The sequence below is a fragment of the Nanorana parkeri genome, unplaced genomic scaffold (assembly GCF_000935625.1).
Source record: "Nanorana parkeri isolate BGI_ZX_2015 unplaced genomic scaffold, ASM93562v1 scaffold76, whole genome shotgun sequence".
In the NCBI taxonomy this organism is placed as follows: Eukaryota; Metazoa; Chordata; class Amphibia; order Anura; family Dicroglossidae; genus Nanorana; species Nanorana parkeri.
In genome coordinates, this window is record NW_017306344.1 from 1,883,075 (window position 1) to 1,905,443 (window position 22,369).

Below are 22,369 nucleotides of genomic sequence, written 5' to 3' on the forward strand. Positions count from 1 at the left end.
AGATAAAAGTTGTGCGACCTTACAGTAGCAGAGTTCGCACGCCTTCCACACACCTGGCGATAATCGTACGACTGTGGGATTTCCCGCGATAATCGTACGATTATCGCAAGGTGTGTGGGCACCTTAACACAGATAATTGTGGGCTTTCAACTTTCCAACATCTCCATCACCTCAGAAACATAGCTTTATTTTAACATTTAAGTGCAGGTCCACTTAATGGTGCTATGGTGAGACACATCATTGTCATCTTATGTGACCAACTTTGGTAGGATAGTAAACCAATCGTATGTCCATGGTCATATCATCACCAACATAGATGTCCCTTTGTAGAAAAATCTCAAGGAGTAATTTATCAGATAATAATAATAATAATAATAATAATATTTCTATAGCACGTTTCTCCCTAGGGACTGATCAAATACAGTGGTACCTCGGTTCACGAACTTAATTTGTTCCACAGTTCTGGTCGCGAACCAAATTGGTTGCGAACTGAATCAAACTGTGATCAGACCGCGATCTCGACTAAGGGCAGCCACAACCATGTGTCAGAGCAGGGAAGATGGCTGCAGTTGTGTTCGTCACCCGATGCGGAGTTCGCAAACAGAAGCAACATTTTGCTGAACATTTTGCAGCAAAATGTTCTTGGGATCTTTGAACAGAAGGATTTGTCAGGTGTTGCTATAAGCCTGGGTGAACAGATGTCATAGTCTTGAGTCTGCTTTTAAAAATATCCCAATAAGGAGCTTCCTGGACAATGGATCATAGTGAGTTCCATATTGTGGGTGCTGCATTACAGAATGCATAAGATCCAATAGATTTCAAGATGACTCTGGGCACCTGTTATTTTCCTTTCTCTGAGGAGAGGGGTGAGTGAGTGTGAGATAGGCGGGGCCCAAGTTGGGTAGTCCATTTTTTAAGGATATCCTCCATTTAATCAGAAGATAGTGTAGGGAGTGATGTGACAGTGACGGGGTTGGTGGGTAAGTAGCCTGGCGGCTGTACTCAGGAAGACCATAGTAGAGGTAGTTGCAGTTATCCAATCTGGATGTTGCAAAAGCATGGATTAATTTTGGCATATCCCCTGCTGGAATCAGATGTTTGATTCTCTGAATATTTCTAATGAAAAGGCCAGCACATGTGTCCTGTCAGTGCTTAAAGAACAACTTCACTTTTAGTGAGGTTTTTATTTAAAGCTTTCCCCTCTCTCTCTTTATTGTAACCCACAGAGCAAAAGCCTTACTTTCAGCCCTGCTCCAGAGATCTTCATCATGCTGGGTGCCACCCAGTCTTTGCAGATGGCTCTTGGCCTATTCATTCTTATTGTTAGTGCATACTCATGGAAGACACAACATCCAGAGGTGTGGGCCAGCCATAGGAAGAATGAGGCAGTGGCTTACCATATGTTCTTGGATCTGCCTTTTGTTAGCAGCATGCCGGTGCATCATTTGAATGAGAAAAAAACTAAGTGGAAGAACAGTGTACCTATACCATCTCACATTATATCACTTACATTCACCGCACCTCCCAATCCCCACAGATAACTTTTAAAACTAGGCATATACCATTTAGGCCTATTATCCCTGATTAATCTGACATGCAGGTCAATTTTACACTGCTGTATGCTCTGCAGTATCTTATTTCTTGTAGTAACGTCCCAAGCTGTGTCTACTGTCTGTAATAAACTAGGGCCATAATGGCCTGATGGGTTCCTGGTATCAAACAATGAAATTGGTTTCATGCATGAACCATGTGTCAACATGTGATTTATCAGTTGTGGGGAATGGTGTTTCTTAGATATATCAATGGATGGATCTCCAAAATGAGGTATTTGAGCAGAAAGTGATCAGTATAGTTCATCCAAAATCATGACCCCGCAATTCAATAACAGGTTTGAAGATATGTGTAAGCTTTATCCACTGGAAAACAACCCAGAACTGTTGGACTGTTGGAGACCACCACGATGTAATATGAAGAAAGCACTGCTATAGGAAAAAAATAGCAGTGCTGCTCTTTGCTTGCTAGGGCATTCTGCGGGAGATAGAGGAACAGGAACATTTGAAAAATGCGGGGATTGCCCTGCTGATAGTAACTAGGCAAAACGAGTATGCAGAAAGGAAAGCTAATTCTAGGTATAGTAGTCCTGCTGTGATATAATGAAAGGAAGAATTTAGACCTTGGTAGTATGTTTTAGAGATATTTGAGATTATTTGATATAAAAAAAAGTATATGACAGAACAGTATGCACAGTATGCACAGTATGCACCGTTGTGTTGACAATGGGATGTGTATGCTGACTGAACACATCGTATATGCACTATATCTTTTTCCCAAGATGCGTGTAACCTTTCACAAGTGCATTAAATACATCCTTTTTAAACATACTGTATATTCTGTTATATGGTGCCATAAATATTGCATATCCTTTCCTGCTTCTCAACACTACCTAATATGTATAGTTATAGCTATGCTCTATCAGAGGTTATAAAGAGAGCTATAGGCACAGAAGTAGATCTATTAACAATTGCAGCATTTCTCACACTAACAAAATGAACGCTGAAATCTGATTGGTTGTTATGGCAATAATTCCTGCCCAGGGTTATATAAATCAGCAACAACATAATGAGCATTGTTGCTGATTTCAGCATCCCTTGCTACAGCCTTTGGGACACTCCAAAACATTCTTGTCATTTTTATGGTGGGATCACTGGCTAGTTTAACCAAGCACAGTCTATTTATGTATGTCACAAGAGAACATGACTCAAAACCAGAGAACCACAATACTATAACCTTTCAAATTAAGTCTCACACAAGCTGTTTATGACAGGTCGTGTTCCCGGAGTAGGTGGGGGCAGAGCTGAATTGCACCATTCTGATACACATCTACAGTGTAGGGTTAAACTGGGTCTCTAAAGCAAACCCTTGAAGCGTTACATGTAAAATATACAAGCTTGACAACAATAACCAGGCAATAAATAAAACACAATGTAATAGTGTTGTAACAACATTGTACAAATAAACACATATGCAGAAAAATAACAGTAATAGCTACATACATATTATAATAATAATATTGTTGTTTATATTAAAGAACACCTTCTGCGCAGCACTATTTGCATCTGAACCCAAAACATAATTAACACAATGTAATCAGAAAAACTCCATCTGTTTCGGTTTAATAAAACTGTCTATGGGGGTTTCCCATGCTGCTAACAGTCATACACGTGGAATAATTCAAATGTTAGGAGTTGTATGTGACCACTCCTCCCCAGCATGTCAGACCTGTAAGTGGGATGGAGCAGTACAGGCACATCAATCCACTGGCTCCCAGCAGGACAGGTATAGGTAACAGTCCTGGGGGCTTGGGTACAGGATTTGGTCCATAGTAAAAAAAAAAAAAAGGAAAGGATAAAAGGATAAAATTTACTGATCTAAACATCTCTTATATTAAATTTTTGGTAACGTTTCCTTTCTATGGCACTTCCTTGTCTTCTGTGGTATTAGGATCACCCTATCTCAGGGGCGGACACATTAATATGGAATTCAGGAGCCAGTCTGTCCAATCCAGCAGCCAGCAGATTTTTTTAGGAGCTAGAGCCGTTGACAACAGCTAGGGAAAACCTCAAACATTGGGCACCAGCTAGAATTTTTCGGGAGCATTGGCTACCTGGCTCCCACTATTTGTCCTTCGCTGGTCTATCTCATAGTGCAGTATAAAGTGGATCAAACATGGGTAGAAGATATTGAACATGGCTTATTTAATTCAGGAGTGCACAAATTAATGTGGAATTTAGGAGCCAGTCTGTACAATCCAGACCAACAACTCAAGGAAATCTCAAAAGTTGGGCACCAGATGTCCTTTTTAAGGAGCATTGGCTTTCTGGCTCCTGGGATTTGTCCAACGCTGCCCTTCCGAGCCGTCTTTAATGCGGGGCAAACGGGGCAGTTGCCCCAAGCCCAGTCATTGCTGTGGGGCTCAAAGCAGCTGCCCCTTGAGCCAGCAAAAGATACACATGGGTACCGTTCTGTTTAATACGCAATCAGCATCACATACTGTTGTTCTGCCCCTGCCGTACGCTGTGTAGCGTGACCTTGTGACATCTCATGCGGGGTCATGTCTTACGTGGTGTCGCGTCTCCATTTGAGACGTCTTCTCGTATTTGCTCCTATCGCATGGTATGGGGCGGGGCGTGGTGGGTAGGGGTGGGGGAAAGCCCGAAAAAATGTTTGCCCATGGTCCAATCAATATTAAAGAATTATCTCATAGTGCAATACAAACAAGGGTAGAAAATATTGAAAATGGTTTAGTTAATTCAGGGGTGGACATGGCATTCGGGAGCCAGTCTGCCAATCCAGCAGCTAGCAAGATTTTTTTTTCAGGATCCAGGTACCATGACAACAACTAGAGAAAACCTTAAAAGTTGGGCACTAGCTGTAATTGTTAAGCAGCATTGGCTACCTGGCTCCAGGGATTTGTCAGCCCTGATCAAGCTCATAGTGCAGTACAATGTGGCACAAACAAGGGTAGAAAATATTAAAAATGGTTTAGGTGGCCAAATTGATATGGAATTCAGGAGTCACTCTGTCCAATCCAGGAGCCAGGTCCATTGACAACAACTTGAGAAAACCTCAAAAGTTCAGCACCAGCTGTCATTTTTAAGGGGCATTAGCTACATGGCTCATGGGATTTGTCCAGCAGTGCCCTATATCACAGTGCAGTACAAACAAGCAAAGACAATATTGAAAATAGTTTATGTAATTCAGGGGTGGACAAACTAATATAGAATTCAGGTGCCAGTCTGTCCAATCCAGAAGCCAGGTCCATTGACAACTAGTGAAAACCTTAAAAGTTGGGAACCAGTTGTAATTATAAGAAGAATTGGCAACCTGCCTCCCGGGATCTGTCCAGATTTAATAGCACTGGGGTATGCATCGTCGGCACTCCAGTTGTTATAAAACTACAAATGCCATTATGCATCTGTCTCTGGGAGTCACGCCTGTGGATGTTGGAGTTTTGCAATGCCTCATGGGACGTGTAGTTCCACAGCAGCTGGTGTGCCGAGGTTTCCTACACCTGATGATGTCAATGGAATCATTTATCGTAAAGCCTGTGAACCAATTAGGAATCATCTTCCATCTGCTTAGCATAGACAGTCAAGAAGCTGACCTGCGATGGTTACAGTGGGTTAGCGCTTGCTTACCTATGTATACAGATCAGATCAGGGTTTACTTTCAGGCCGCGAGGAAGGAACACTCGTCCAAAACGTCATAAATCCCAAAACAAGCTCTTCTATGGTATGAAGAGAGATCCTCAAGCTAAACAAGTGACTTTTTTTTTTTTTTTTTTTAAAAAATGTCATCCGTGGAAGTGTTCAAACTAGGGCATTCATATGAATGGCTTCCTTTATCCATCGCCTGAATAATAAATAGCATATATCATGAGAAATGTCCTTTAACTAAACACCGAGTGCACTCGTAAATGCCATGGCAACCCTGGCAATATTACAGATCCCAGAAAACCAGGCAGGCTGATTTTCAGAATCTCTCCCCACAGCACAGACCCATCGCTATAGTTTGCAGAGCAGAAATAGTACAGCAATCAAATTTACATTGACCCCTTTACTTCCACAGCATCTGCGCTGCTTCTTAAGGGAACGGCAGTCTTTTGTTTTTTTTAGAAACCGTTTTCTTTTGCTTCTCCTGAAACATGAGGATGGTTGTGTTGTATGATAGATGAATGGGACATCTAGATATACTTGTGTGCCTACAATGCTACTTCTGCAGTGAGAGATAGATAGGCAGCCCCATGTTATATATAGCAGCGTATAGGACTTAACCAGCACACTGCACATAAGCTGCTGCTATAAAACTGCCCATACACTATACAATCTGATGGGATAGTACAATCCCCTTTAGTGTCACCATACACGATACAAAGCAACCACAACTATGCAATACAAGCACCCGCTTAAACTATCCAATCAGGCAGGCCCCTTGCATTAGACTCTTACTGGTAGGTCTAGAGGAGATTGAGAGAGTGAGCAAAACCTACCAAAACCTTGTCATAGAGGGACAAACCTAAACAATCCATTCAATTACTACCAAATCAGGCAGGCTTTTACAGTACATCGTTAGATTTAGATCAAAAGCTGGTCATACATTTGCAATCTCTGTACAATCTCCCTTAGATCTACCAAAACGATGTAGTATGAGGTCAGATGTAAACAAGACATTCAGTTTGTATTAAATCAGGCAGGCCCTTGTACTACATAGTTGATGGTAGATATAAAATAGATTTGGGGGGGGGGGGGGAATTATCATAGTACCATAGTAACCAATCAGCTTCTCTCTTCAGTTTGTTCAGTTAAGCTTTGAAAATGAAAAGATAGAAGCTGATTGGTTGCCATGGGCAACTGCTCCAGATTCTGTCTGCTCCAGTTTTGATAAATAGCCAGCTTAAACCAGACTGTACTGTGTATGGTCATCTTAAACCAAATTGTACTCTGTATGGTCATCTTAAACCAGATTGTATGATCATCTGAAACCAAATTGTTTAGTGTATGGTCACCTTAAACCAGATTGTCCAGTGTATGGTCACCTTAAACCAGATTGTCCAGTGTATGGTCACCTTAAACCAGATTGTCCAGTGTATGGTCACCTTAAACCAGATTGTATAATGTATGGTCACCTTATAGCAGATTGCCGAGTGTATGGTCAGCGGGGCAGTGGAAGGCATGGGTGTCAGTACTCACATGAAGGCATGGTAAACGAAGGCCCATCCTCGGGGTCTCTCCAGCACGTTGTACAGATAGTTCTGCAGCCTGCGGTACCTCTTGTGCGATGCTGAGCTCCGCGGTGGCCCCGGCAGAGGGGTGCCCAGGAGCCCCAGGCGCCGGGGAATGCCGCTGTCAGTCTGCACCGCTGTCAGTGCCACGAACTCCATGCCGCTGTCCTGGCCGGGGACGGGTGCCAGGGACAAGGACGGCACCCGGCCATTGTCTGCCTGGGGCTGTGCCCCCACTGTCATGATCCCTCGAGGGCTTTCAGCTCATTCCAAGGAGAAGACGGTCCAGGGATGGCGAGCTAGCGCCGGCCGACAGCAGAAGTAGCAGGCTTCGGATGGAGTTGTCTTGGGGAAACTTTCGCTTCCATTACAGTAAAATAAAGAAGAAGAAAGTTTGCGGAGTGCCAGCTGGAAAGCAGAGCCCGCAGCTGCTTGGCATGCCAATGCCCCGACTAGCAATGTTCTCTCCTGTTAGATCCCCACTGTCCCGTCTACCAAGCCCTCCTTATTGAAGAGACCACCCCCCTCTCCGATCCCTGCGAGATCTTCCAGGAACGGTCACCGATCCAGCACCCTATGCCAGCCACGTGCCTCTGTCACTTTACTATCTTCGTCTACATCACCTCCACCCCACCCCCATCTTCCTTCCTCTAGTCTTTTGGGGTTTTTTCCTCTCTACAACAATGCTCAGCTTCTGCTAGTGCACGCAGATCACAGTGGCAGCGCCGATTTTACTTTGTCATGCCCCGGCTCAGCACCATGATGGAGCTGTGTGAAAAGAAAAGCGGTGCCCATAAAGAATTAGGACCATCTTTAGTAAATGGTAGGATGCCAAGAGAGATGGCTTTTACTTCCAATATTCTAGCTGAACACAGGGCGCCTCAGTGCGAAGATCTGGCAGTGCCAGCTGCCCACGCTGACTCCTTTCTGCTGCCAGCCCAATGGGCATCTATTGATGAGCGGCCAGATACAGGGCAATCAAGTGGTTGTGGCTATACCCACAGCTCGCCACCAGCTAGGAAGGGTAGTTTGCCATATCTCCGCACAGATAACTGTGCAGAGATATGGCATTTTATATTTCCTGATGTTCTTTTTATATTATTTAATAGCCACAAAGGCTAAAAATCCACTTTGTTTGCACAAAACACCTTGGCAAACTCGGATGCTATCTTCTGAACGCAGCAGTGACATCATCACTGTGCTGTACATAACCTATACAGCTGAAAGAGGGACACAGAAGATCCCACCCACTACATGCTGCCTGCAGAGAAATACAAGAGTGGGCGGATACAAGACCTGTCACCCTGCACATGAAGAGAGAACAGCAGTGACTGGTCTTTATGACAGGAAGCTCCAGATTTCACTCTGGATGACTGCACAGGTCTGGAAGAAATACACAAAGCATGCCAAGACCCATGTTAGAATGCAGCTGCCTCTTGTAGTAGATAATATTTGCTTGTCCTGAAGTAGAGCTTTATCATTTGTTCTGTAGTAATAGGTTTGTCACTGCTGATCTCCTAGTGAAATGCAAATTGCCTGATTGACTATGTCTTTAGCACTTTCTAAATGAGTGAGTCGGGCAAGAATGCGTATAGTGAAAGTGGAATAAGTGTTCTATATACAGCTTCTGTTCAGGGACTCAAAAAGTACTGGCACCAGAGGGAAAAGCATGGCAACCATGAAAGTGCTATTTTCAGAAGGAAGGGTTTCCTTTATAGTAGACTAACCAAAGGAATAAAGGGGGCTGTTACAACTGACCTCCGTCTTAAAATGCCAGTTGCCTGACTGCGATGCTGACCCAGTAACTATAAGCCCAACTATAGTTTGGGCAAAAAAAAAGAAAACATCAGTCCCTAGCATCTTAAAAAAAACTCCACAGCTCTGACTGCTATATTCACCCAATCTCTGATGCATTCACCCAATCTCTGATGCATTCACCCAATCTCTGATGCATTCACCCATTGGCAGTGCACATGTCTACTGCATAAACATGAGCACTTGGCTTGTCTGAGCATACTGTCTTATACACTGGAGAGGTGTGGGGAAGGTTTACACTCAGAAGCCTCTGATGCTGGCATTTGCAGGTGAAACAATAATGACTGGGGAAGGTGTTATAACCTGATCATTATATCCCCCTAAAAATGTTAGAGTGGTACAAAACAAACTATGGGGTGATGGTGACCTTTAAAACCCCATTTACAATTGTTCTAAGCTGTGTATGGCCCCCATAGAGTGGTACACCACAAACTATGTGGTATCCCAAGTACCAAGCACAACACCCCCAGAAATATGATACACAGCCTAGAACAACCGTAGATGGGGTTTTAACTAGGGATGCCCCGATACCGATTATTTGGGTGAATACTCGTACTCGTCCAAATACTCCGATACCTTTACCGGAACTTTCGGTCAGAGGAAATTTTCCTCTGACCGGCAGTGCCGTAGGGTAACATGGAGATGGCTTCCCGGGCAATCAGGAAGCCGGCTGGCGAGTAATGACCTGCTTCCTGATTGGATGGGAAGCCGGCTCGATGCTGATTGGCTGGGAAGCCGGTATACCGGGCAATCACAATCAAGCTGGCCAAACAACATGGAGCCAGTTTCCCGGGCAATCAGGAACCCGGGCGGCATGTCATTAGACCTCTCTGCCGCTTTTGACAGTTGAACACCCACTGCTCCTCAAAATACTCCACTCGCTTGGCCTACAAGACTCTGCTCTCTCATGATTCTCCTCATACCTATCTAAGCGCTCCTTTAGTGTCACCTACAAATCTAACTCCTCCTCTCCTCCTTCTGTAGGGGTCCCCCAAGGCTCTGTCCTTGGACCCCTTCTCTTCTCTAGCTACACTTCCTCTCTTGGTCAGTTGATCACCTCACATGGCTTCCAATCTCTAAGCCGATGACACTCAAATATATCTTTCTACTCCACAACTCACCCCCTCAGTGTCCTTATATAAGGTGCTAGGTGTCATCCTCGACTCACCTTTCTTCCCCACATCCAATCACTAGCCAAATCCTGCCATCTTCACCTTCGTAACATCTCCAAAATACACCCCTTCCTCACCAATTAAACCACAAAATTACTCATATACTCCCTTATTATCTCTCGTCTCGACTATTGCAACTCCCTCCTCATTGGCCTACCTCTAAACAGGCTATCCCCTCTTCAGTCTATCATGAATGCAACTTCTAGACTTATCCACCTAACCAACCGCTCAGTGTCTGCAACCCCCCTGTTACAAAGCCATCCACAACTCTGCCCCTGGCTATATCTCAAACCTGGTCTCAAAGTATCACCCTAACCGTCCCCTATGCTCCTCCCAAGACCTCCTGCTCTCTAGCTCCCTAGTCAGCTCCTCCTATGTTTGCCTCTAGGACTTCTCTAAAGTCTCCCCCATTCTTTGGAACTCCTTACCCCAACCTGTCCGTCTTACTCCCACTCGGACTGCCTTTAGGCGATCCCTTAAGACTCATCTCTTCAGGGAAGCCTATCTCACCTCAACCTAACCACTGAACTATCACTTTCTCAAACAATTCACACAGCCCACACAGCTAACTCCTCATGTATCACTTCCCCCTTCCTTTAGACTGTAAGCCCTCAGGGGCAGGGCCCTCCTTACCATCTTGTCTTGAATTGTATTGTGATTGTAATGTCTTCCTTATATTGTAAAGCGCTGCACAAACTGTTGGCACTATATAAATCCCGTATACGGTAATAATAATAAAACCTACCATCTGGCTATCCTCATAACCCGGAAAGCTGACTCCATGCAAGTGGAAGCACTGGAATAGGTACTCGGTATCGGCGAGTACGAAAGGCAAAATATTGGTACTCGATACCGCAAAAACGGTAACGGTGCATCCTTAATTTTAACGATGTTAAAACACCATTTACAATTGATCTAAGCTGTGTATGCCCCCAAAAATATCAACTGGCATTGACTGTAGATACCTACAAACATGAGGTTGTCACCCGATCCAACTAAAAACAGGCAGATTGGATGACTGCCATCTCATGTTCACGGGTACCTTAAATTGTTGACCACAAGGAGGTGAGATGAAGAGACAGTCGTAGATTCAAATCTCAATTTGTTTTCTGAGTCTCTCCAGACCTTCCAAGACTATTACATCTGGGCCTGCACTCCCCCTCCCAGCTCCTGCTGTTACCTCTGTTCTTTAAATGTGTTTAGTAATGCTAACGGGGCATTTACTAACGAGTACCATTGCTATTCTCTAGAGACCTATGATATGCACTTCCTCTTTCACCCTCCCTCCTGGTTCCATTTTTCTTACCTAAACAATCTGTGTAAATTACTTGCTCCTCTGCCGCTCTCTTTTTGTGTCTTGCATCTCCTTTCATGCTTTTGCATTTTCATTCATTTTATGGAATAAAAAAATAAGGATTTTAGAAATAGAAAAAGTAGGAAAAAATGACTAAAATAGCAGTTTTAAATATGTACTCATTGCTAAAAGCAAGGTAAAATGGGGTTACATTTGTTAGAATATGCTCATATCAATTATTATATACAGTTCTAAACAGATTACTGTGAAGGTTCATCATACAAACAATTACATTACAGTGTGTCAAAACTTATAAACATATACCTAGTTTTTACAAAGTAAAAAAAACAAAAAAAAAAACACCTGGGATGTTGAGGAAACTTTTCTTTTTAATCAGCCTGATTTTTGTTTATTTGTATTCTATATATATATTTCATGCAGACAGTGTCCCAGTGTCAGCACTGCAAGACAAGAGTTCTAACCTCTTAGCCACCACACTGCTCATATTACCGTAATCTTATTTCTTTTGGCTGCTTTTTTCATGGCCCGTGCAATAACACATGTTTTCATGCATTCATACCTTTTAGCTACAACAACCCATTTTTTTAGCCTTTCAACGCATGAAAAAGTGCTCCTGCACTATTTTTTGACAATGCAGTACACCTCAATGCAATTCACTGGTGCAGTATAGTACAGGTGCATATTTTGTATGTGTGTGTGTGGTGTAATTTGGAATGAATAGCAACACACTGAACATAATACAGAAAAATTACTTTTCACCATATCTCACAGTAAAATGCTAGTGTGGATTCGTCATTATTGGATGCACAGAAGCAATAAGAATGTGCTATACTATAGAACACAGTGCAAGCCCACTAAGTGCTATAGCATTTTAAACCAATGGATCACCTACAAACCTGACAGAATTTATGTTGGTCATATACCAATATGAAGAGCCCTAATGATAGTGTGAGAGAGAGCAGCTTCAAGTAGAGTTTTTGAAATGTATTGGACATGTTGACTCAAGGATCATTAGACTGCTGTAGCGGAGAGGGATGGAGGCTGAAAGGGCCGGCCTAAGAGCAAGCCGTCTCCGAGGATCAGGAGAGTATAACTTTTATTTTAGCACCTAGATAAAAATGAGCAGTTAACCCTTGCAGCGCAGGATTAGCCACACAATACCACCTGCACTTGGCATGTCTTCCACGTTACCACCTGCACTTGGTGTGTCCTCCACATTACCACCTGCACTTGGTATTTCCTCCATGTTACCACTTGCATTTAGCATGTCCTCCACGTTACCACCTGCACTTGGCGTTTCCTCCACGTTACCACCTGCACTTGGTGTTTCCTCCATGTTACCACCTACATTCAGCATGTCCTCCACGTTACCTCCATGTTACCACCTGCACCCAGCATGTCCTCCACACTACCACCTGCATTTGGTGTTTCCTCCATGTTACTACCTGCACTCAGCATGTGCTCCACATTACCACCTGCACTTGATGTTTTCTCCATGTTACCACCTGCACTCAGGATTTCCTCCATGTTACCCCCTGCACTCGGCGTTTCCTCCATGTTACCCCCTGCACTCTGCGTTTCCTCCATGTTACCCCCTGCACTCTGCGTTTCCTCCATGTTACCCCCTGCACTCTGCGTTTCCTCCATGTTACCCCCTGCACTCGGCGTTTCCTCCATGTTACCCCCTGCACTCGGCGTTTCCTCCATGTTACCACCTGCACTCAGCATGTCCTCCATGTTACCACTTGCACTTGGTGTTTCCTCCATGTTAGCACCTGCACTTGCCATGTCCCCCACATTACCACCTGCACTTGGCATTTCCTCCACGTTACCATCTGCACTCAGCATTTCCTCCACATTACCACTTGCAATTGGCTCACTGTTGCTGAATTGTATTTAAAACATTTTCCAATACTAATTAATCCATTATAGGAGCTGCAATAGATATTCACACGATCACAGGGCAATATAGAATAAAGAATCTGAATACAGAAAAGCCATTTGACATGTCCTGACCCCTAGAAGTTCTCACCCACCAATTTAATGTGTTCCAAAACAGTTTAAGGCATGTCTACAGACAAAGTTGTCAATGTGCTCTTTTCAGCATTCAACTCAACTTTCAAGCCCTCAAATGGTTGGTTGCATAGCTGATCACATGCGAAACACCATGGCAACTGCAATCTGAATAGAGGCTAAGATGGCACCTTCTTGGACTGTAAATGATAAGACATAGTAGTTTGACTAACTTTTAGTGTTAACAGTCACCAAGACACATAGGGTGACTCTCTCTCTAACAGGGACACAGACAGCAATAACAACCTGTGTTCTAATCCCTCTCCACTCTACCAAAAAAAAAAACCATGGTGGAGGCTCCTTACAAGTCTGGGGCTCCATTTCTGCCAATGCAGTTGGAGATTTGGTCAGGATCAATGGTGTCCTCAATGCTGAGAAATACAACCAGATACTTATCCATCATGCCTTACCATCATGGAGGCGTGTGATTGTACCCAAGTTTATTCTGCAGCAGGACAATGACCCCAAACATACAGCCAATGTCATTAGGAGCTATCTTCAGTGTAAACAAGGAGTCCTGGAAGTGATGTTTTGGCCCCACAGAGCCCTGATCTCTACCTCATCGAGTCTGTCTGAGATTACATGAAGAGACAGAAGGATTTGAGGCAGCCTACGTACACAGAAGATCTGTGGTTAGTTCTCCAAGATGTGTGGAACAACTTACCTGCCGAGATCCTTCCAAAAATGTGTGTAAGTGTACCTAAAAGGCAAAAGGTAGTCACATCAAAATTTTATTTGATTTAGATTACTCTTCTGTTCATTTACTTTCTATGTTGTTAATTGATATGAAACTATTAACACTTTTATTTCTGAAAGCATTCTTAGTTTACAGCATTTTTTCATACCTGCCTATTTAGTTCTAACAGCCTTGTGCTTGCTCTCTCCCTCCCATACCCCCTCCCCCATTGTGTTTTAGCTGTTACTTTCTCACTCAGTAGCTATACCAAAGCATACTCTGGGTTCCGCCACACTTCTAAGCTGTGTATGTAACAATAACCCTGTGTGCTTGATATTTTTACCTTTGCGCATAAACTGCTGACTCTGGATTCTTTCGCTAAACCACTTTTTCACACAGATGGGGGCCACCAGGCATCCATTCTTTCATTCTTTCGTCTTCCTGCTATTCCCTTTTTGCTGAAAAGCATTTTAATCACAAGCTACAATAGTTTAGTAAATCAAAAACCAACAAAAGAAAAAAAAAAAGACATCGGTTGTAAAGAGCTAGGTTTGCTATGGTAGAAGATTGGGAAATGGATATTCCTCAGGGGCTTTATTGATAGATGAGATGTGTTTGAAAGCAGACCCATCCAAAATAAATGAATACAACTAGCACTTTATATGCAGCAGTTCACTAAGGCCTGGTTCACACCTATGCGTATTGTAATATGCGCGTCTGTCGCGCGACCGTCACGCGGTTTTTTTTACCGCGATTCGCGGTAAAAAGCAGCGCGACCGTCGCGCGATTCCAAAGGCTACTTGGCAGTATACAAAGGGAAAACGCCCTACAAAACGGACCAATACGCAGCAAAAAACGCTCCGGGACCTTTTCATGCGTGGGCCGTTTTGTAGTGCGTTCGGGACGGGCGGAAATACGGACAGGTGGGAACGAGGCCATTGACTACAGTGCTATTTATTTTTTTGACCGTTTTGTAGAGCGTTCATCGAGCGTAGGACGCGCTACAAAACGGTCAGGTGTGAACCAGGCCTAATTAGATAAATTAACATGTTTTTGCTGAGTCTATCCTCATTGGTCGAGCCATTTCAAATATTTTTTTTCTCCACATTGCCCAGGCTCAAAGCACTACCAGCACCCCTCGGTATCAAGAGCTGCCAATTTCAGTAAGCTCCTCTGTAATGGAGCCAGAGATTTAGAGTGGAATTCTGGCTAATTTGCTTTTAGAGTATGGGGAAGGGTTAAAGCCTATGGGAAATGTTGTATTGCTGTCTGTCTGTCTATCTATCTATCTATCTATCTATCTATCTATCTATCTATCTATCTATCTATCTATCTATCTATCTCTCCATCTATCTCTCCATCTATCTACTTACAATGAGGCCAAATGCAAAGGAATTTGAATGTTCTTTACAAAAAAATGTGGATCATCCAAATTTCATTCAAAATGAAACTAAACGGTGTTTGGACCCGAAAACCCCCGAAAGAAAGAAAAATCCAAAACATAACACATTTTTTGACGGCTTACATGTCTACTATCTATCTATCTATAACTAAAGAATACATATGTGGGTCTCACTTCAAAGCACAACTATATGTAGAACACAACATTAAGCAATATATTAGACATATAAGCTGCTACTGTGATTTTGTTTTTAGATGCACTGTTCATCAGAAAAGCTAATGGTCCACATTAGATGATTGGCAGTTGCCTTTGCAAAGCTGATTTAGGACATTAGAGTTTTTGTGTATATGAAGGTCCACATTTATCATGTAAGGGCTGTGAGCTGAGAAAAAGGAAGTCCCAACATATTTCATTGACATTAACTGGAGCTTACATTTAAAGAGACCCTGTTACCAACGTAAACAATTGCTGGTAAAAGCACAGAAAAATCAAGTATTCCAATGCTTACTTGCAGTGTTTGTCTTTTCCCAAAATGATTATGTAGCTGCCAGGGAAGGAGTAAAGGAGAATACTATGAAGTCTGCCTTAAGTCACAGCTCTGAGTGTTGTCATTACAAGGTCTGCTGACATTACATCCAAGATGGTTAGGTAACCAGAAAAGTTTATTTCGGTGTGCCCCTAGGTGATGAGCGGTAAAAGCTTATAAAGTGTCACCTATGGTTATGGTTATCTTTTTGCGATTTCGCGGGTGCGCGCAATTTTAAGGCTTGACATGTTTGGTGTCTATTTTCCCGACGTGACCCCGTCTTTTATATTTTACCAAAAAATTTGGTAATAATAAATGTTTCATAACATAACGTAGGGAAAAAAGTTTTTTTTACATTTTCATAATTTTTTTCTCTATAGTAAATACCACCAAAATAAAGCTCTATCTGTCCCGAAAAATGATATAAGTTAATTTCAGTGCAGCGTTGCATGACTGAATAAATGTCAGTGAAAGTACCTTAGCACTGAATAATGGCTTGGACAGGAAGGGGAATAACACCCCGCTCTTCAAGTGGTTAAGATGTAGGAACAAGTAAAACGTTTGTCAGCATTGTCAGAAACAGTTTAATAATTCCAGCTCTGCGGACTGATTTTTCTGGTGATGCTGATCAGTTGCAGTGATACAGATGAACAAGCCAAGGCCTCAAAATCTAACATTTAATCCAAATCTAATCTGATTGGTCAGTGTGGTCAGAAGCGCTTCCCATTGGTCAGTGCGGTCAGGTGGAGTTAAAATAGAGTTAAAAACACACAAGCAAAAGCAAGCCTAAACAATAGACAAACAGAGTAACATTCAAGATATGAAATACGCATCATACTATCAGAGCAATAAAAGGTCAAAGATGAAGTAAGGTTTTTGAATTTTTTGGAGGAAATAAAATAGCAGAATGGGTGGGGCAAGCAGCTTTGCTCTGTCATTACAGAAAATGCCTTTCTGAAGCCAGTATTTCCCATACCTACCAGTTCGCAACATTATTTTTAGGTTGTCCGCTTCAGCAGAAACTTGCTGAAGCATTATTTATCTGCTTAGATCTAGTGTTTGATTTCCTGTCAGTCATTCAGGAAATGGAAAGTGAACTAAGTTCTTAAATGGTATAGAAAAGTATTTTCTTCAGATGTTTTATCTGATGCTACATCATTTCATATTTATTTGTAATTAACTTCATTAGCTGTAACATTTTATTTTATTGTCTTAAAGGGTAAGTCAATCTTAAATGAATAACATTATTTCTGGAACCCTGGCAATGAGACCTACTTTACAGGAGCCTGGTTCCACCTTGACAAAGTCTACATTTGCATGCCTCATATAGCTTTATGACAATTGAAGTCCCTACTGGCCAGGATGAAATTATCAACCTAAAAAAGTGCGAATGGGAGACACTGGATCCAGTGGATCAAGTACTGGAAGTGTACAAAAAAATCAGCCTAGGTGGCTCTCAAACACAAAGGTGCCTCAAATGTTGCCTCACGTGAATAGTGGAGAGTGTAGGAAAAGAATGAGAATGCCAAACCAAAGGTGCCCCTGGCCAACAAGAGTCCCATTCTATAAAGTTTCCCCTTTATCAGTGCTTCAAGCACTGGTTAGAAAAGAGTATTGGTCTCACCTGGATCCAAGGATAGGTGATTCAGCAGTTGGCCGCTTTAGTCATTTCCTCTAAAACTTCTTCAATAGATGGCTGTGGAAATTGTAAACTTGTCAGCCATTTTAAACTTCTAAAGGTCCTGCCAAAGAGGAAGTGCACCTCACTGAAACTGGTTTCACTTTGTTACAAAGGACTTGACTACCCTGACTTTGGGATTAAACCTTACCACCAGCTATTCCACCTGCCCAATAAGAATGGCTAAGTTGCCTGTAAGAGAATGGCAGGTGTGCAGCTCTACAGTTACAAAAGTAAAGCTAATAGTTCCAAAGTGAAACCAGCATCAGGGGGCACATAGAAGAAACTTTTCTGGTTACCTAATTAAACAGGGGAGGAATGGAGGGCTGGGCCCAGCTGTGGAGTCACAGAAACCAAGCTCTTACCACATAAAAGACCTTTGTGGTTTAAGTAAACGTGAACCGAGTAAAAAAGCAAAAAAGCTAGTTTACTATCAGAGTCCCAGAGAATCGGCAGGGCATCAAAGTCATTAATTGTGTCAGCTGAAATAGTGTTTATCCCATTACTATGTAATTGTAACATCACTATGGCATAAAGCACTGTTGTCAATGTATTGTAAAATCCCAATGGCTCTCAGGGGACATGCAGTCATTTCCATCGATGCATCTCAAGAAACTGCAAAAAGCAATGACTGCTGGACTACACAAGTTAAAAACAGGCAATACATCAGACAATGCGATATGTAAATGAACAGAAATGTAGAGATAGCATCTAGAAATTATAACACATTAGAACTTATAAACATAACAGAACGTACTCAAATAAAGACCAATTCACTAAGCTATTCTGTGCATTTCAGTAGTACAGCATTTACACTGTGCACAAAATTCAATGTTATCTGCAAATGTTACTTTTAATAGGCACACACCTTACACCCACGTGTCCTCAAAGTATCGAGCTATATATAAGTCAGCGCTGATCCGGTGGGAGGAGCTCCAGGTGGGGTCCTAATTTAGCTGGCCGGCAACTGAATACCGTGAATGGTCTGAGGTTGTAAGCGGTGTCCACCAAGGTTTAGTGTTGGGCCTCTTACTGTTTAATCTTTTTATAAATTACATAGAATTGGGGATTAAAAGTCATATTTCTGTGTTTGCAGATGACACCAAGTTATGTAGTGGAATACAGTCCTTACAAGGTCTTACAAGCAGATCTGAATGCACTGTGTGATTGGGCATCTATTTGGCAAATGAGGTTTAATATTGATAAATGTAAAAGTTATGCATGCTTCATACTAGGGATGCACCAATACCGATACTAGTATCAGTGCCGAGTATTTGGACTCGCACTCGCCCAAATGCTCCGATGCCTAGCCCGATACCTGAGCTTTCGGTTTCAGGAAGCCGGGCAGCAAATCATTACACGCTGCCTGGTTTCCTGATTGGCTGGTCAGCCGGCTCCATGCTCCAGCGTGGAGCTGGCTGCCCGGCCAATCAGGAAGCCGGGCAGCGTGTAATGATGTGCCGCCTAGCTTCCTGATTGGTCGGAAGGCGGCCAATCAGGAAGCCGGACAGCGAGTCATTACCCGCCCCCCGGCTTTCTGATTGGCCAGAAAGCCGGCTTCATGCTCCCTCGTCATCTGTTAAAGAGGGAGCATGGAGCCGGCTTCCCGGGCAATCAGGAAGCCAGGCGTCATGTAATGACTCGTTGCCTGGCTTACTGATTAGCCAGCTTCAACCCATCTGGAAGCTGGGCAACAAGTCATTACACAGCGCCTGCCTTCCTGAATGGCCAGAAAGCCGGCTCCATGCTTCCTCGTCACTTGGCGACAAGGGGGCATGGAGATGGCTTCCATGCTAATCAGGAAGCCTGGTGGCAAGTTTTTACATGCCGCCTGGCTTCCTTAATGGGACTTCTGGTATCGGTATTCGATCTCAGCGGGTACCGAAAAAAAAGTTATCGGTACTCGTACTCGATACCGAAAAACCGGTATCGGTGCATCCCTACTTCATACACTCTAGGGGGAGTATGTTTGGGGGAGCCAATGATGGAGAAAAATCTGGGTGTTCTGGTAGATCATAGATAGCATGCAATGTCATCATCCTGCCCCTGTACAAAGCATTAGTAATACCTCATCTGGAATATTCAGTTCAGTTTTGGGCACCAGTTCACAAAAAGGATGTTGAGGAACTGGAGAAAGTGCAGAGAAGGAGGCATGGAGGAGCTCAGCTATGAGGAAAGATTAACTGACTTGAATTTGTTCTAACTAAATATGTAACAATGTATCAGGTCAGACACACATTTAATTGTAATGCCAATTTTGGCCACCAGGTGGTAGAATGTATTTAAAAAAGTGTCTGGTTCAGTAAATTCAGAAATAAATATGTATGAATGTCAGATTAACTGTGCCTTATTGTGGATGCCTTTTTCTGTTTCACACTCATCTTAAGGGCCAATTCACAGATGCCCTGTAAATGACTTATTCATCTGCATATTTTTTCCATCTGCATATTAATTTAAATGTAGGAGAGAAGGGAAAGTTCATGAAACAGCAATATTAGTTTTTCTGTGCAGAATGAATATCCAAAGTATTAGATTGATTCAGATCCACATCTGTGGATAATCAGACAGAGTGTATGGAGGGCAAGCAATTCTCTTCACCACCCAAAATCTGTTGTGATATTAAATTAGTGCCATGGAACAATCCCTTTGCACCAGAACTCCATTGATGTGTGCGCAGAGACATTTTATTTAACATCCTAGGTGAAATTGTTTGATAACCATCTGTTATAAATCATCCAAACAGAATCGAGGACAAAAACGTGTAGAATTTACAAATACATGCTGCCTTCTTCTTCTGCGCCATGTTTTGCATTACATTTAAGTGAAAATTAGAAAAAAGGTTCCTTTTCTATTCACCTCACTTCATTAGGATGCAACAACCATCAGACAACACCTGAAATCTGTCATAACACCCTGGGGAGGATGAAACTTCTACATCTCGATAACGAGTGACATAAAGGTCATTTTCTCTTTGCGAATTGCATTTCAAGCACTTTTTATCCTGCCCTTGTTAAAATAAGGACACTGTAAAGTAACACCCAACATGGTATTATACCACTACTTAAAAAGCAGGTTTCATTTAAAAAATATGCATTATTGAATTTTGTTAATTAACTACCGTTATACAGCAACTATAAAACCTGCAATATCATTGAAATAATAGGTAAAATTAAGCTTTGTGAATTGACCCTTTAGCCTGTAATGACTCCAAAGAGTTATTTCTTGGTTAAACTGTTGGGCACAAAAGAGCTTAATTTATAAACCGTAAGAATTTTCCATTTATAAAGCTATAGGAATGTTCTATTACTCATCAGAGCCATCTAGGGGCTCCAGTGCCGTGTACACTGGTCAGATGCTGTTTATATGGCACTAGTTCGAACATTTCAAAGTATTATTAATGGATCCCATATTGTTCCCCAGGGTAACTAAGAAAGGACTCTTCAGAGTCATTACTAGACTAGATGGCACTCATGTCTATAGAAAATTCCTATTGGTTTATAAATGGAAAATTTGTTAAGTTTTTACTTGATATTTATAAGTACACACAGGGCCGGTGCAAGGATTTTTGCCTACACAGGCGAAGGTGCATTTTTGCAAAATGCAGGCACCTGGAGATGTACTTACCAGAAGCATCCTTCAGGACCTGGCTCCAGCGCCACCTGGGGGTGCTCTGGATCCTGACAAGGCCGTTCGTATATGCCTCATATTATTTTAAAATCTAATTAATTATTGAGGCTAATGACAGAACTGCTTTAAATCAGTTCTCAACCAATCAATCAAAAGGTAAGCTTTTTCACAACCATTACCAATGTTGGTACACTCACCACAGTCAAATGATCTAATATTATATTAGTCAGGAAGCAAAAAAAAATGCCAATTTAATTGCACTTTCTGCTTTTGCTATCTTTGATCTCCTGCCGTCTGTATTGGTTTGATGCATTTAAGGAGTGTTAGTGATGCCAGGTGGACATACATACTTTTGCCTGATAGAAGTAACCAGGGGCGTAACTAGAAATCACAGGGCCCCATAGCAAAATTTTGTATGGGGCCCCGTGATTGCTAGTTATGCCACTTGCAGAGCCCACCATAGACTCTCTATGGTGGGCTCTGCAAGGTCTCAGTTGCACTGTACACCTCTTACCTGTCACCTCCGTGGTCGCCGCCGCCGGGCCCCTGCCTCCTCTTCCGTTCCCGGGCTCCACCTCCATCTATCGATGGGCCCCGCCTCCTCTTACATCACTGGCCCCACCTGCTCTTAGATCGCTGGCCAGTGATGTGAGAGGAGGCGGGGTTGCTGTTAGGCGGGCCCTGCCTCCTTCTTTACTGCAAATGCCGGTGTAACCGGCCTATTCTGCCACATCTGCTGGCTATCACTGACACAGCTCCACAGCGGCTATGAGGGGGAACGTTCTCCTTCACAGCAGCTGCTGAGCTATGTCAGTGACAGCCAGCACCCGAGACGTCATAGCGACCCAGGCGGCATCAGAGGGATGCCGGGCCCCCCTGTGCACGGGCCCCATAGCGGCCGCCTGGGTCGCTATGGCGATTGTTACGCCACTGAAAGTAACCATATGTGTGCTGCAAACTTTTGTGTGCTGATTTCCTGATTCTTTAATACTAAGCACTGGCAATTCTGCCAAAAAAAGTGCATATAACCTAATATTATATATAGCCACCTGGAATTCTTGCTCTAGATTGGAGCTCAGCTTTTACTCTTAGAAACAATTTCCTTAATTTGATAGACACAGTTTTATTGGAAGTTGTAAGTTTTAGAGTAGCCTAAAGCAGGGCACAGTTCTGTCAAATGTAGTCTTTATCATTTCTTGCTGAGCTTCTGAGAATCTGTAGACTTGTGGTGTCAGCATCCCGTGAGACAGAGGGTCCTGATGAAGCCATCAGCCTGTAAAACTTTTTTTTTTTTTTTACTGGAA

General features: G+C 42.8%; 1 protein-coding gene across 3 annotated transcripts in view; it reads right to left on the bottom strand.

Moving 5' to 3' along the window:
- Positions 1 to 7,031, bottom strand: part of KCNQ4 (potassium voltage-gated channel subfamily Q member 4) — a 158,814-nt gene extending 151,783 nt beyond the window's left edge. For all 3 annotated transcript variants that reach the window (XM_018576755.1, XM_018576754.1, XM_018576753.1), the window contains exon 1: positions 6,750 to 7,031. In XM_018576755.1, the coding sequence (XP_018432257.1) occupies positions 6,750 to 7,024 (275 nt within the window). In that variant the 5' untranslated portion in view covers positions 7,025 to 7,031. The remainder of the gene's footprint in view (positions 1 to 6,749) is intronic.
- Between the last annotated feature and the right edge of the window lie 15,338 nt (positions 7,032 to 22,369).